The sequence below is a fragment of the Astyanax mexicanus genome, chromosome 12, assembly GCF_023375975.1.
Source record: "Astyanax mexicanus isolate ESR-SI-001 chromosome 12, AstMex3_surface, whole genome shotgun sequence".
Taxonomy (NCBI): Eukaryota; Metazoa; Chordata; class Actinopteri; order Characiformes; family Acestrorhamphidae; genus Astyanax; species Astyanax mexicanus.
In genome coordinates, this window is record NC_064419.1 from 46,870,777 (window position 1) to 46,884,702 (window position 13,926).

Genomic DNA, 13,926 nt, shown 5'->3' on the forward strand with positions numbered 1-13,926 from the left:
CAAACTGGCCAATGGTTAAAATAAGCATAAACGTCTTAATTAATATATATATATATTTATATATATATATATATTTTTTTTTATCTAGTTTTTTTTTGCAAATTGTTTTGCAGTGTACTGTTTGTGTGTTGACATTTAAGACCTGGGAGATTAAAGCTTAAAGACTAAAGACATTTTGTCTTTTTTATTATAGATAAATGAATATAAATGAATATAAGAGTTTATAAGGATCAGCCCTTATTAAGAACACCCTGCTAATACATATTAAAATTGTATTAAATTTGATTTAATGTAAATTTTAGAAAGTGCTGTGTTTTAGCTCTGATCAGATAAGCTAAAGCTAATCCACGTCATCAGTAATCCTCACGCTGGGTTGTGTAAAAAGCAGAGCAGTGTGAATTAGGGGAGAATGTGATACTGCAGGTCCAAAAATACTCAGCAGCAGGATTACTGGTTAAACCAGTCGAACCCGGCCCGGCCTTCAGAAACAGAGCAGGAGTAATGCTGCAGAGGCAGACAGACGCACACAAAGGAATGCTGAACGTCTGCATGGCTCACATTTCACCTCTATTCACCACGAAAAACCTTTATAAGCACTGTTACAGCTTAATATAGCCGGAGCACAGAGAGCACAGAGAGCAGAGCACTAAGAATTTCATACAAATCAACTGACCTACAGATAAAACAGAGCTGAAACACTCGCTGACTGAAGATTTACTGGATTTTTATTAAAAATACAATATAGTACCAACATGTTTCAGCACTCAGGCCTTCATCCGGGTTAAATCACAATTTAAATACATTTTGTTTAAAAACAAAAACAATAACCAATGAAAACCCTCCAAATACCACAGGTCAGACAATCAGCCAATGAGAAGCTGACAGCTCACTTCCACTGGAGAACATCTTCTACCTAAAACTTCTAAAAAGTCCTTAATAAATTCACAAACATTAACATTATTAAGAATATACATATTTATATAAAGTGCCGTAAAAAAGTATTTTTTGGTTTTTAAATTAACAAAAAAATAATAAAAAAGCATTTTTGAAATGATAATTTCATTTATTAAGGGCTAAAAGCTATCCAAACAATCCCTCTAATGATCATGACCAGCAGCGTCTGGCTAGAATTGTCCATGCGCACAGACAAATCACATCCAGATTTGATGCAGGAGACACCAAACACATATCCCAAAGCTCAGTTCAGCTTTTTATTTAGCTTAAATTGGACATAGAAAAAGTGACAGGACACAATATTAGTCTCATGTCCCATGACTTTTGGCATAAGACTAATTCTAGAGACCAAGAATTCAAAGTATTGCTTAAAAATGCAAAAAATATGGATAAAAAAACTTTGAGTTTCTCTGATTTTGCTATTTATAGGTTTATGTTTGAGTAAAATGAACATTGTTGTTTTATTCTATAAACTACAGACAACATTTCTCCCAAATTCCAAATAAAAATATTCTCATTTAACGCATTTATTTATTTGCAAAAAATGAAATATAGTCAAAATAAAGAAAAAGATGCAGAGCTTTCAGACCTCAAATAATGCAAATAAAACAAGTTCATATTCATTTAGAAACAACAATGCAAGTTTTTCCACTAAGAGTGACATAAGATCACCCATAAGATCAAGCAGTGTGTAAGACTGGTGGAGGAGAACATGATCTCATGACGCATGAAAGCTAAGATTAAAACCCAACAAATATTGATTTCTGAACTCCTAAAACTTTAGTATTATTGTTTATAAATGACATAATTGAGTTTAATTAAGTTCCATAAGAGAATATGCAACAGAATTAGAATAGTCTGTAACTTTAGAGGACATGATTATTTACTGAATGGTAGTTAAGAACAGAAAACCTGTTGATTGTTTAAAATACACAACAGAACACAATGGTAAGGTGTTTGTGTGAGTGTCAATTACAGTCAATGGGTTTTCTGTTCTTCCAGTAAGTAAATGACGTAATGTGTAATAATGAGTGTCTTTGATGATCACACAGTATGATCTGTACACAGCAGACTTTTATAGTCTGTTTATTGTATATTAGTATATACAGCTCTGGAAAAAAATAATAGACCACTAGATCACTTCAGTTTCTGAATCAGTTTCTCTGATTTAGTTATTTATAGGTTTATGTTTGAGTAAAATGAACATTGTTGTTTTATTCTATAAACTACAGACAACATTTCTCCCAAATTCCAAATAAAAATATTTTCATTTAGAGCATTTATTTACAGAAAATGAGAAATAACTTAAATAAATAGCTGAAATAACAAAAAAGAGTTCAGAAATCAATATTTGATGGAATAACCCTGTTTTTTATCACAGTTTTCATGCATCTTGGCATCATGCTCTCCTCCACCAGTCTTACACACTGCTTTTGGATAGCTGTTTTGATGGCTTGTAATCATCCATCTTCCTCTTGATTATATTCCAGAGGTTTTTAATTTGGTAAAACCAAAGAAACTCATCATTTTAAGAGCTGTACACTGATTGATGTAAAGCACTGTTAAACCGTAGCATAACCTTATCTCATGCAAAGTCATTATCAGTACAGTGATGGCGGCGCCTGGAGCTGAGGCTAACACTAGGAGTTGTAAACAGTGTTGTGCACTTTTTAAATGTCAGGACTCTCTGGATTCTATAAAGGAGGTGTGGAGCTACTTTGAGCTGGATAACGGTGTAAAAAACAAATTATCGGGGCAAAATATGCCCCGAAGAGGTCACTGTAAAGAGTGCTGGGCAAAAAGCTTAAAATTACTGGATGTCAGAAAGCTGTGGGAGAGCGGAGGTGAGCTATTCAACAAAGATAAGAACTTTTATAATGTTTTACTACAACAAAAGTTAATTTTACACCAGAGTTCTCCTTTACAAGATGGAATGCGTGAATGCTACATGTCAGCAGAGCTCAGTCTCAGTGTGTGTGTTAGCAGCTCAACACACACACACACACACAAACACTTAGCTGAGAATTAGCCTCTGAATTGGAGGGCTTGTGCTGGTGTTGTTGACTGTCGTAGAGATGAGCAAAGCAGGCCTGCTGATCTGTGTGTGTGTGTGTGTGTGTGTGTGTTTGTGTGTCATCACAGACCAGGCTGCCCAAATCCAATCAGATGTCCTACATGAAACAACAGCTGGTCTACAGGAAGATCTCTGATGCTCTAACTCTTACATATTCTTACAAATTCCTACATTTCCTCATATACAGTTTGAATGGGGTGAATTGCATTACAGCACAATATTGCAGTACAATATTTAGTATCTTAAAAAAGTGAGTGGAATAATTTAGTATATCTTTTCATAAAACATCACTTAAGATGTGACACTTTGATATAATGTAAAATAGTCACTGTACAGCTAGAGTATAACCCGAACCCTAGTTTTAAACATCTCTACTGGATTTTCTCAGTCAGTTTTATGAGGTAGAGTCACCTGGAATTCAGGCTTTCAGTTAACAGCTGTGCTGAACTCATCAAGAGTTAATTACTTGAATTTCTTGTCTCTTAATAAAGTGTTTGAGAGCATCAGTTAAAGTAAAGTAGTGAAGAGGTAGAGTTACAGGTATACAGTGAATAGTGAATATTTGAGTAATGTTCGAATTCATATACAGTATATACAGCTTTGGAAAAAAAAAGAGATCACTTCAGTTTCTGAATCAGTTTCTCTGATTTTGCTATTTATAGGTTTATGTTTGAGTAAAATGAACATTGTTTTATTCTACAAACTACAGACAACATTTCTTTCAAATTCCTAATATAAATATTGTCATTTAGAGCATTTATTCACAGAAAATGAGAAATTACTGAAATAACAAAAAAGATTTATAAAGTTTTAAGAGTTCAGAAATCAATATTTGGTGGAATAACCCTGTTTTTAATCACAGTTTTCATGCATCTTGGCATCATGTTCTCCTCCACCAGTCTTACACACTTCCATCTTCCTCTTGATTATATTCCAGAGGTTTTCAATTTGGTAAAATCAAAGAAACTCATCACTTTTAAGTGCTCTCTTATGTTTTTCCAGAGCTGTATAAAAACCTAAGCACTGCACTGTGTAGAGGAGCCTGTAGAAATGCCCATTCTGATCCATGCTCCAGTGCACACTTTCAGAACCTGCATGCCAAGTCATGCTGCACATATCTGAGTCTGATCTGCATACGGGCATCAGCAGCTGATGAACTGCTGCCAGTCTAGACATGCGTGCACACAGTGTACAGTCAACAGCCAACTGTTACATGCTGTAAAGTGTGTTTATTAAAAATAATCTTAAATTTTTAAGTTAACTTAAAATCTGTTTAATAAAAGTAAACCCCAACTGCAACCGTATCCATTATGGTGTCCCAACAGAATATGCAAACATCATCAAGAACACACATCAAGCGCAGAACACCTAACCCTGCGTTCACACTGGAACGCGACGAGTCGCTTGTGTCGCCCAGCGTTTGTCGCTTGTGGGCGTGTCAAGCTCAACGCCCGCGTTTATCATGGTCCAGCCTCCGACAAGAAAAAAGGCACAAAAAAGGAATCACTTGGCCACTTTATTCTCCAGCTATAACTCCCAAACTTGCTGGACTCTTGTGCGTTTCTGTGATTTAACTGCGCTGGAAACGCAGCCGTTCCCACAGACTGATGTGGGTCCACCCCGTTCAACAGAAAGAACCGGGAAAGAAACTAGAAATTCAGAGAGCAGGAGCTTGAGGACGTCGAACCGCCTTGTTTGTGATTGGTCCAAAGAAAAGCTAGGAGCCAATCGGGTTAGAATGTCGCTTCACCGCGTCATAACTCATTTGCATAAAGTTGAGAAAAATTCATCTCCGTGTCGCTTGTCGCTCTGTCGCTGTGTCGCTTGTCGCCTCTCGCGTGTCGCGGCGACAAATCGCGCCCTGCCATAGGAAATGAATGGTCGCCTGTCGCTTTGTCGCTTTCCAATGTGAACGCAGGGTAAGTCTAAGACAAGTAAAGTAAACAAAACTGTAACTCTTAAAATGTGCTGGATGTTAATCTACACAGATTTCTCTCATAAAAAAATATTTATTTGGGTGAGTAAATCACTTCTGTTTATTTCCGGTAAGCTTAGATTCCCAGATTTCACTTAAGCTAGAGCATAAGCATTAACCGTTGGAATAGGGGGATAGATGAGGAAATGAGGGTAAAAAAGGAATGAGGATAGACTTAAATACTGTAGTTAGTTAGAGGTGTTAGGAGAATAAGTGCTCTTTGAAGAGCTCTGTCTTCAGGAGTTTATTAAAGATAGTGAGAGATTCTCCTGATCTGGTAGTAGAAGGTAGTTAGTTAGAGGTGTTAGGAGAGTAAGAGCTCTTTGAAGAGCTCTGTCTTCAGGAGTTTATTAAAGATAGTGAGAGATTCTCCTGATCTGGTAGTAGAAGGTAGTTAGTTAGAGGTGTTAGGAGAGTAAGTGCTCTTTGAAGAGCTCTGTCTTCAGGAGTTTATTAAAGATAGTGAGAGATTCTCCTGATCTGGTAGTAGAAGGTAGTTAGTTAGAGGTGTTAGAGGTGTTAGGAGAGTAGGTGCTCTTTGAAGAGCTCAGTCTTCAGAAGTTTATTATTAAAGATAGTGAGAGATTCTCCTGATCTGGTAGTAGAAGGTAGTTAGTTAGAGGAGTTAGGAGAATAGGTGCTCTTTGAAGAGCTCTGTCTTCAGGAGTTTATTAAAGATAGTGAGAGATTCTCCTGATCTGGTAGTAGAAGGTAGTTAGTTAGAGGTGTTAGGAGAGTAAGAGCTCTTTGAAGAGCTCTGTCTTCAGGAGTTTATTAAGAACATATCTCTCAAGAGAAGAACACTTTAATAATACAGTAATTATATAATTGAGCTTATTGTAAGCTTAAGGATGGCACCTTTTATCTTTTTTTCCTGGAAAGTTATTGTTAGAAAGCATGCCAAGTGGATAACATGCTTGTGCAACTTATACAGACTCCCTGTTTATTTTTATAATTTTTTACTGTTCTTATTCTCTATGGGTTTATGAGTTATTTGCTTTTTGTGTGTTGGATTTTATGTGTTCTACTTGCTTTTTTATTATAAATATTTCTACTTTTTATACCTTAGCTGCATCCTGATGTATGAAATGTATGCTAGACTTTGAATAAAATAAAACCCAACTTGAAAATTAAACTTAAAATAAACTTAAATTAAAAAAGTATATTTTTACTGTTATGTAATATTAACCTTAACATACAAACACCATGTTCATTATGGCTATTTGTGATCTTCATCACTCTTCACCTACAGTATTACAGCTCAGCAAATACTTTCCCTCCCTCCCCTCCCCTCCACCCACAGAGAGACCCACGCCTTCACCATTCTCTCAGTTCTGGCTGGAATGGGGCAGGTCCTCTCCGTAATTGACTGGAACAGATCTATTATGTAACACATGAGCTGCACCTTCCCTATTTTAGCAAGTTAGGACAGCTAGCCTAACAAACCCTGCAATCTGAGATCTGCACCACTCACTCAGAAATCACTCAGCGCTGTGAAAAATGATTAACCCACTACAGATTTCTTTAGTTTTTGCTTTTTTTTTTATCATATTAACAATTGTATTTTAATACCAGAGTAAATACAAAAAAAAAACAGTTTTTAAATGATCATTTAATTAGTATAAAATTGTCTAATAACTTGGTTGTGCCACACTTGGCGACAACAACTGCAATCAAGCTTTATTGATAACTAGCAATGAGCATGGACATCCTGTTTAAAATCAAGGAGGATGAAGACTAGCACACGCCTCCTCCGACACATGTGAAGTCAAACTCCACCTCTTTTTGAACTGCTGCTGATGCTGTAGCATTACTGAGTAGCATCACAGCGCTAACACTCAGAGGAAAGCATAGCGACTCTGTTTTGATACGTCAGCTCACAGACGCGTTGTGCTGTTCAACATCACCCTAGGACAGGGGTGTCCAAACTACGACCCGCGGGCCATTTGCGGCTCGTTTCCTTTTTTGAAGCGGCCCGCGAGGTATTTTAGAAACAGAATGAAAGTTGGCCCGCTGTTAAACAGGTTTTTATAATGTGAGGTTCAAAGTTTGCCAAAGGTTCAAAGGGCCAAAGAGTCTAAAAGCGGAGAGAGAGCGCATTTCTAGCGCAGAAAAACGGGCCAAAGAGTCTAAAAGCGGAGAGAGTGCTCAGTTGTAGCGCAGAAAAACGGAGCAAAAGAGTCTAAAAGCGGAGAGAGTGCGCATTTCTAGCGCAAAAAAAACGGGCCAAAGAGTCTAAAAGCGGAGAGAGTGAAGTTGTAGCTCAGAAAAACGGGCCAAAGAGTCTAAAAGCGGAGAGAGTGCGCATTTCTAGCGTAGGAAAACGGGGCAAAGAGTCTAAAAGCGGAGAGAGTGCGCAGTTGTAGCGCAGAAAAACGGAGCAAAAGAGTCTAAAAGCGGAGAGGGTGCGCATTTCTAGCGCAGAAAAAAAACAGGCCAAAGAGTCTAAAAGCGGAGAGAGTGCGCATTTCTAGCGCAAAAAAAACGGGGCAAAAGAGTCTAAAAGTTGCGGAGTTTAATATTAAGAGACATCATGAAATTAAACATCAATTTGAAAAATCTTAGTTTACACAACACTGTCAAAGATAAAGATAGTAAGTCAGGTAAAATAGTGTGTAAATGAAATAATCAGGAAAAAAAGTATTATTTAAAGTGCTATATTTCATTATTTGTTTTATTACAGAGTCTGTGGCCCGTGACTTCAAATATATTTCTCCTTCTGGCCCCCAACAAAAAAAGTTTGGACACCCCTGCCCTAGGAGGAGTGATCAGAGGGAAAGGAAAGTCGAATTTGCTCTCTCAGGGCTCTGGCAGCTGATGGCAAGCTGCATGCCCGGGATTCGAACCAGGGAACTCATGATCATAGTGGCAGCAGCTTAGTCGGCTGGACCACTTAGAGCCCATACAGTCTGAAACATGATAAACTGAAGTTTATCTTACAAAAGTCTCATACGCTGTTTCATAACCTCTTCCTAATCCAGGCTGAATGTTCTGTTAGAGTAATACACATTCAGGCAGTCCGGGCAAGTCCATGCCTTTCAGAGTCTGGAGCTGATTCAGAAAAGGAAGTTAGTTGGTGTTGAATCACACTTTTCCTCATATTTGTGGGCGTTTGTTTCACAGTGAAAATACACTCCACTTTCCTGATCTGGAAAACGGCCATCATCTGCTTTCAGAATTTCAGTAAACATGAGTTACAGAACTAAACGTGGCGAGTGTGAAAGCAGTGCACTTTTACACACGGCCGGGATTATATAGACAATTTTACAACCTGAGAATTAAGGCTCAGCGCCAACAGCTAACAGGCTGCAGCAGGAACGACTCGGGTGGAGAAAATAAACATGCAGAAATCAGGATCTCTTATAATTAACACCTTCAGCTCATAATACACTGTCAGGATTGCTCACATAACCTTTAAAATGCTACGTCAGCATGCTCTGCTTATATTAGAGTAAAGTCAGGCAACAAACCTTCACTTTACAACAGTTTTAAAGGAGATGGAGGTTTATGTGGAAGAGCTGTATAAGTACTAGTGCATCTCATAGTGAAACTCATTTATTATATAGATGTATTAAACACAAAGTGATCTATTTTAAGCGTTTATTTCTTTTCATTGTTGATGATTATGAAGCTTACAGCCAATGGAACCCCAAAAAATCCAATCTGTACTTTTGGTAGTGTGGGCAGTGTGCCAAGTCCTGCTGGAAAATAAAAGTTGTCGCCATAAAAGTTGTCAGTAGGAGAGGGAAGAAGCATGAAGTGCTGTAAGATTTTGTGGGAAAACAAAACTGCACTGACTTTAGACTTGATAATAAAACACAGTGGATCAACACCAGCAGATATCAGACATGTCTCTCCAAACCATCACTGATCATCAGTACATTTTACATTTCATTTGTAAATCAAGGGAGCAGAGTCTGGAGGAAGAGTGGAGAGACACACAGTGTGAAGTTTCCACCAATCAGTGATGGTTTGGAGAGTTATTTCATCTGCTGACAACTTTTACAGAGATGTGGATTTCATTTTTCAGCAGGAACTTAATTAATCAAAGATTTTTTTTCTAGTTATTTCTAGTCATACATATATATTAAGTTTTTAGGCTGAGAAATGACAAGGGAATTCTTGGGTTAACCATAATTGGGTTAACATACCTATATCAAATTAGTGGGGTATTATACCATTTTTAATGACAAATTATTGCCATTTTCTATTATATATAATCACTATAGCATGCAATACTAGATAGGATACCTTAATTTGTAGTACATCAGTGTAGTCACACTTTTCCCATTTAGAACCTTATTTCATCTATAACTAAATTTCTTTTTCTCGGAGGAAAAAGTGCAGCGACTCGGTTCTGATACATCAGCTCACAGACGCAGCCTTGTGCTGATCCACATCACCCTAGGAGTGATGAGGGGAAAAGAGCGCCATCTACTGTACCCACCCAGATAGAGAGCAAGACCAATTCTCTCAATGCTCTCTCAGGGCTCCGGCAGCAGATAGCAAGCTGCATGACCGGGATTCAAACCAGCAAGAATAGACCACTGAATCACCAGGAACAACAAACACACACTGACCTGCTCCTGAGTCGGGACAGAGCCTCCTCAAAGTTGTTTCTCAGGAATAAATCCAGCGCTTCCATGCAGTCCTCCAGAGCCACCGACAGGTCAGACTTTTCAGACCTGTGACGCACAGAAACAGAATAAAAAGAAAAACACATGGAAAGAAAAGAATTAGTGAGTTATCACCCTGAATTATCATCCAATCAGCGCAATACTGTGCACATATATAGCACGAACTTCAGTCCAATTATCACTGTTTATTAAAAGATTTTAAAGAGTTAAAGAGGAGGAGAAAATAGGATCTGTTTGGTTATAAAAACTCTGTCAGATAAAATAGTTCCATTGCTGCTTTGGTTGTAGCTGTGCTGTTTGGTTTGTAAGCGCTGCATCATTGCTAGGTTAACTGTATGTGGAGGAGTAATACACGGAGAGCCTCGGTTAGTTACAGTGCATTACCGGCTGATAATGGCACTCATAGAACGCCTCTCAGCCAATCACATTGGCACCTTGGCAATCACACAAGTTACTTTTTCACTGGTTCATGGTCTATTCTGATGGACAGCGGCTCTCTTAATAGTATTACATGCAACAAAACATTAAAAAATAAAGATATCATAATACATGATGTTCAGTGTAATGGACGCAAGGTCTGAAAGGGTTAAATAGTCTCAGAAATAACTGCGACCAATGATATGGGCCTTAGCTATTTTTTTTTAAAGTGTGTGTGTGTGTGTGTGTGTGTACGGGTTGCAGTGTGCTGCAGAGCATCTCTGCTGCTTGTTATTTTATTATGAGGACAGGGAGACTCAGAGAACCTTCGGCTGCAGAGGAGCAGAGGTGTGAGGTAATGCAGGGGTGAGTGTGTGGGAGAACAGTATTACACTGTGGTTTAAGTAGGACAGATCTCAGGTGTGTGGAGTAGAGAATAGAATTAAGCTTTAAAAAGTCTCTACATTCAATACAGTACAAAAAATACTGTATATCATTACTGTCCAGTAAAAAATGTGTCTTTACAGGACTTTGGTTTATTCATACAGAATTATTTATACCATCTACAGACCAGCTACAGGGTTTAAAGTAAGGAGAAAACTAAACACAGACAAACAAAACTCATATAGACCATCATATGACCAAAGGAAAGATGCATATATATATATATATATATATATATATATATATATATTAGTGGTGGGCCGTTATCGGCGTTAACGTGCGGCGATAATGTGATACTCTTATCGGGCGATATAAAACATATCGCCATTAATCTATTCTAAAGTTGGGTTGGGAGCTGGGTCAAAATAGGTAATAGGTAACCAGCTGTTTCTCCGGAGAGGATTTTTTTTGGGGCTTTGATTTGGCGCCCCCTCTAGTGCAGCGCCCCTGACATATGCTGCATACCCCCTTTTTGCGCCACTATGTGTGTGTGTGTGTGTGTGTGTGTGTGAAGAAGAAAGCGTGGGATTGCCAGTCTACACGAGTGTTTACACGCGAAAGCACGTGTGTATCCGCCGGTTCTACACCTTTTCTCTGCGTGGTACGTTCAGTGTTGAGCGCGTGTGTTAAAGGAGAGGCAGTATGGAGAAACAAAAGCGGAAAAATGTGTAAAAATCACAGACGTTCGCTGCTGTAGCCTCCACGTCCTCCGTAGGTGAAGCAGCAGACCGGGTGTGATGGAGAAACTGAGGGACAGACTGAGCAGGAATGTGAGGTAGTAACGTTAGTAAAGTTAGGATAACACAGGGACTTAGGTGTTAAGGTTAAAGGTGTGTTGAAAGGCTGCATTGTTTACATTGTTACATGTTTTAAAAAGCACTAAAACAAGTGAAATAACATATTTTAAAACTAATAAATAATCAGTTAACTTAAAAAGTAGGTGTAAAAATATAAAAGTAATATTAGCAAGAGGTATGCCCACACAGAATAAGAGTCAAATGCTTTTAAGACATAGTCGTGTTGCATGAATTCATAAAGCAGCCCTGTTTGTAGCCTGATACAAATACATGTTATAGCTGTTTAAAGGAGTTATCACCTTTAACCTGAAGAATTAAAATTGAGCTGTTATATTAGAGAAAATCAGAACATATATATTAGACATGAATTTATTAACCCCGAGTACATTTTATTGAGCATGTTTTTTTTCTTCAAGTATCAAAGTAGAACAGCTTTCTCAAGCAGTCATTGATGCATTTTGGAAACAGGAGATGAGCCCCTGGTCTAATGCACCCTCTGTATTAAGAAACCCTATCTCAAAGACTGACTTTTAGTCATTACTTGGGTAGCACGCATATTCTGAATGAGCCATTTTAATCTAGATTAATCTAGATTAATTTCAAGATTTCAGTGAGATTAATCTAGATTTAAAAAATTAATCTATGCCCACCCCTAATATATATATATATATATATATATATATATATATATATATATATATATATATATATATATATATATATACAGGTGTCGGACAATGAAACTGAAACACATGTCATTTTAGTGTGGGATTTTAGGTTTCATGGCTAAATTGGAGCAGCCTGGTGGTCAATCTTCATTAATTCCACATTGCACCAGTAAGAGCAGAGTGTGAAGGTTCAATTAGCAGGGTAAGAGCACAGTTCTACTCTAAATATTGCAATGCACACAACATTATGGGGGACATACCAGAGTTCAAAAGAGGACAAATTGTTGGTGCACGTCTTGCTGGAGCATCTGTGACCAAGACAGCAAGTCTTTGTGATGCATCAAGAGCCACGGTATCCAGGGTAATGTCAGCATACCACCAAGAAGAACCAACCACATCCAACAGGATTAACTGTGGACGCTGTAAGAGGAAGCTGTCTGAAAGGGATGTTCGGGTGCTAACCAGGATTGTATCCAAAAAACATAAAACCACGGCTGATCAAATCACGGCAGAATTCAATGTGCACCTCAATTCTCCTGTTTCCACCAGAACTGTCCGTCACCACAATCAATAATTGTGCTCTAAAACCAGGTGTTTCAGTTTCATTGTCCAGACCCTCTATCTGTCAAGCTTTGGATTTAAAAAATAAGGGAAATTTTCCGCCACCCGCTTCGAGCCGTCCCACCTGTACAACCGAGGTTCAGTATTACAGTATCGTGATATAGTATGCAGTATTAAATATTATTTTATAAATTAATTATTAGTATTTTATTTTTTGTAGTGATCAGTTGTATTTTCTGCAGTCAGAAGGAGTATGTATGATGATATACATATTTATATAGTATGTATGAGTATGTATCATCATAGTACAGTGTTTTCTTTCCATTCATCTCTCTGATGTGCACCCGCTGTCTGCATTAAACTCGCGAGAACTGACACTTTCTGCAGCCTGGGTGGCAGTTCTCGTGAGGTTAGTGGAATAGATTTTTTTAAATATTATAATATAACACATGAAATTTATGGTAAAATACTATTACGGGAGGACGGTGGGAAAGAGGGGTAAATACGGTAGTTTCCCGGCCAAAATGGGAGACTTAACCATAGGCCTGTACAATAATTCGATATCGGTATATCGGTCACAGACAGACGTTTTTTTTACCGATATCAGTTCACTGCATTAAAGCAGAGCTGAACACAATCAGCCTCTGTAGCCGGGCTACGTCAGTGCGTGATGACGTAATCACACAGGCACGTAGCCAGCTCAGCTAGGCTAAGCTAGGCTAGGCTAGGCTAGGCTCGGCTCCAGTGTGGGTCTAATTCAGTGGTTCGGCTTTCAAAGGTATAAAAAAACTTCAGCTTGTTGCGAGTGGAGCTGACTAGAAGCGGCAAATAAATACATCTAATCTGTTCCACCACCTCATACAGTTTCACTATATTCACTATATATAATATTTTCCTTATTCTGGCTGAAGCACTTTTGCAGCTCATGTTCTAAATAAGTTATTTATAGTTAATAAAGCCTATAGGTTTATTTATTTGACGGGGATATCATTCATGTTCCTTTTATATACAGTACTGTATATGAAGGCTTTTTGTATTCTTTATCCTGGTTGAAGCACCTTTGTTTTAATCTCTTAAATATGTTTACAAAAGAATAAGAGTCTCTGCCTCGGTTGTAATTCAAATTTATTTATATTGGTAATATATGTATATAGGTTATAAGTTTATGTTTGGCAGGGATGGCCTGTTTTTTATTTTGCTATATGCAAATAAAAGTGAGCATTGATTTATTTTGTCCTTTTTTATTTTTAAAGTATTATATAGTTTTTTTTGTGAGAGGAGGCTTCAAAGACAGTAGTAGGTACAGATTTCCATTAAGTATTTATATTGATATCGAAATTATAAATATATATATATATTATATAAATATATATCGCAATATAAATTTTGGCCATATCGT

The 13,926-nt window shown here is 37.7% G+C and overlaps 1 protein-coding gene across 2 annotated transcripts in view; it reads right to left on the minus strand.

Annotated features, from left to right (window-relative positions):
- The window catches only part of ttc39a (tetratricopeptide repeat domain 39A), a 58,362-nt gene that overhangs the window by 27,743 nt on the left and 16,693 nt on the right, over positions 1-13,926 (minus strand). For both annotated transcript variants that reach the window (XM_049486055.1, XM_049486056.1), the window contains one exon: positions 9,584-9,688. In XM_049486055.1, the coding sequence (XP_049342012.1) occupies positions 9,584-9,688 (105 nt within the window). The remainder of the gene's footprint in view (positions 1-9,583; positions 9,689-13,926) is intronic.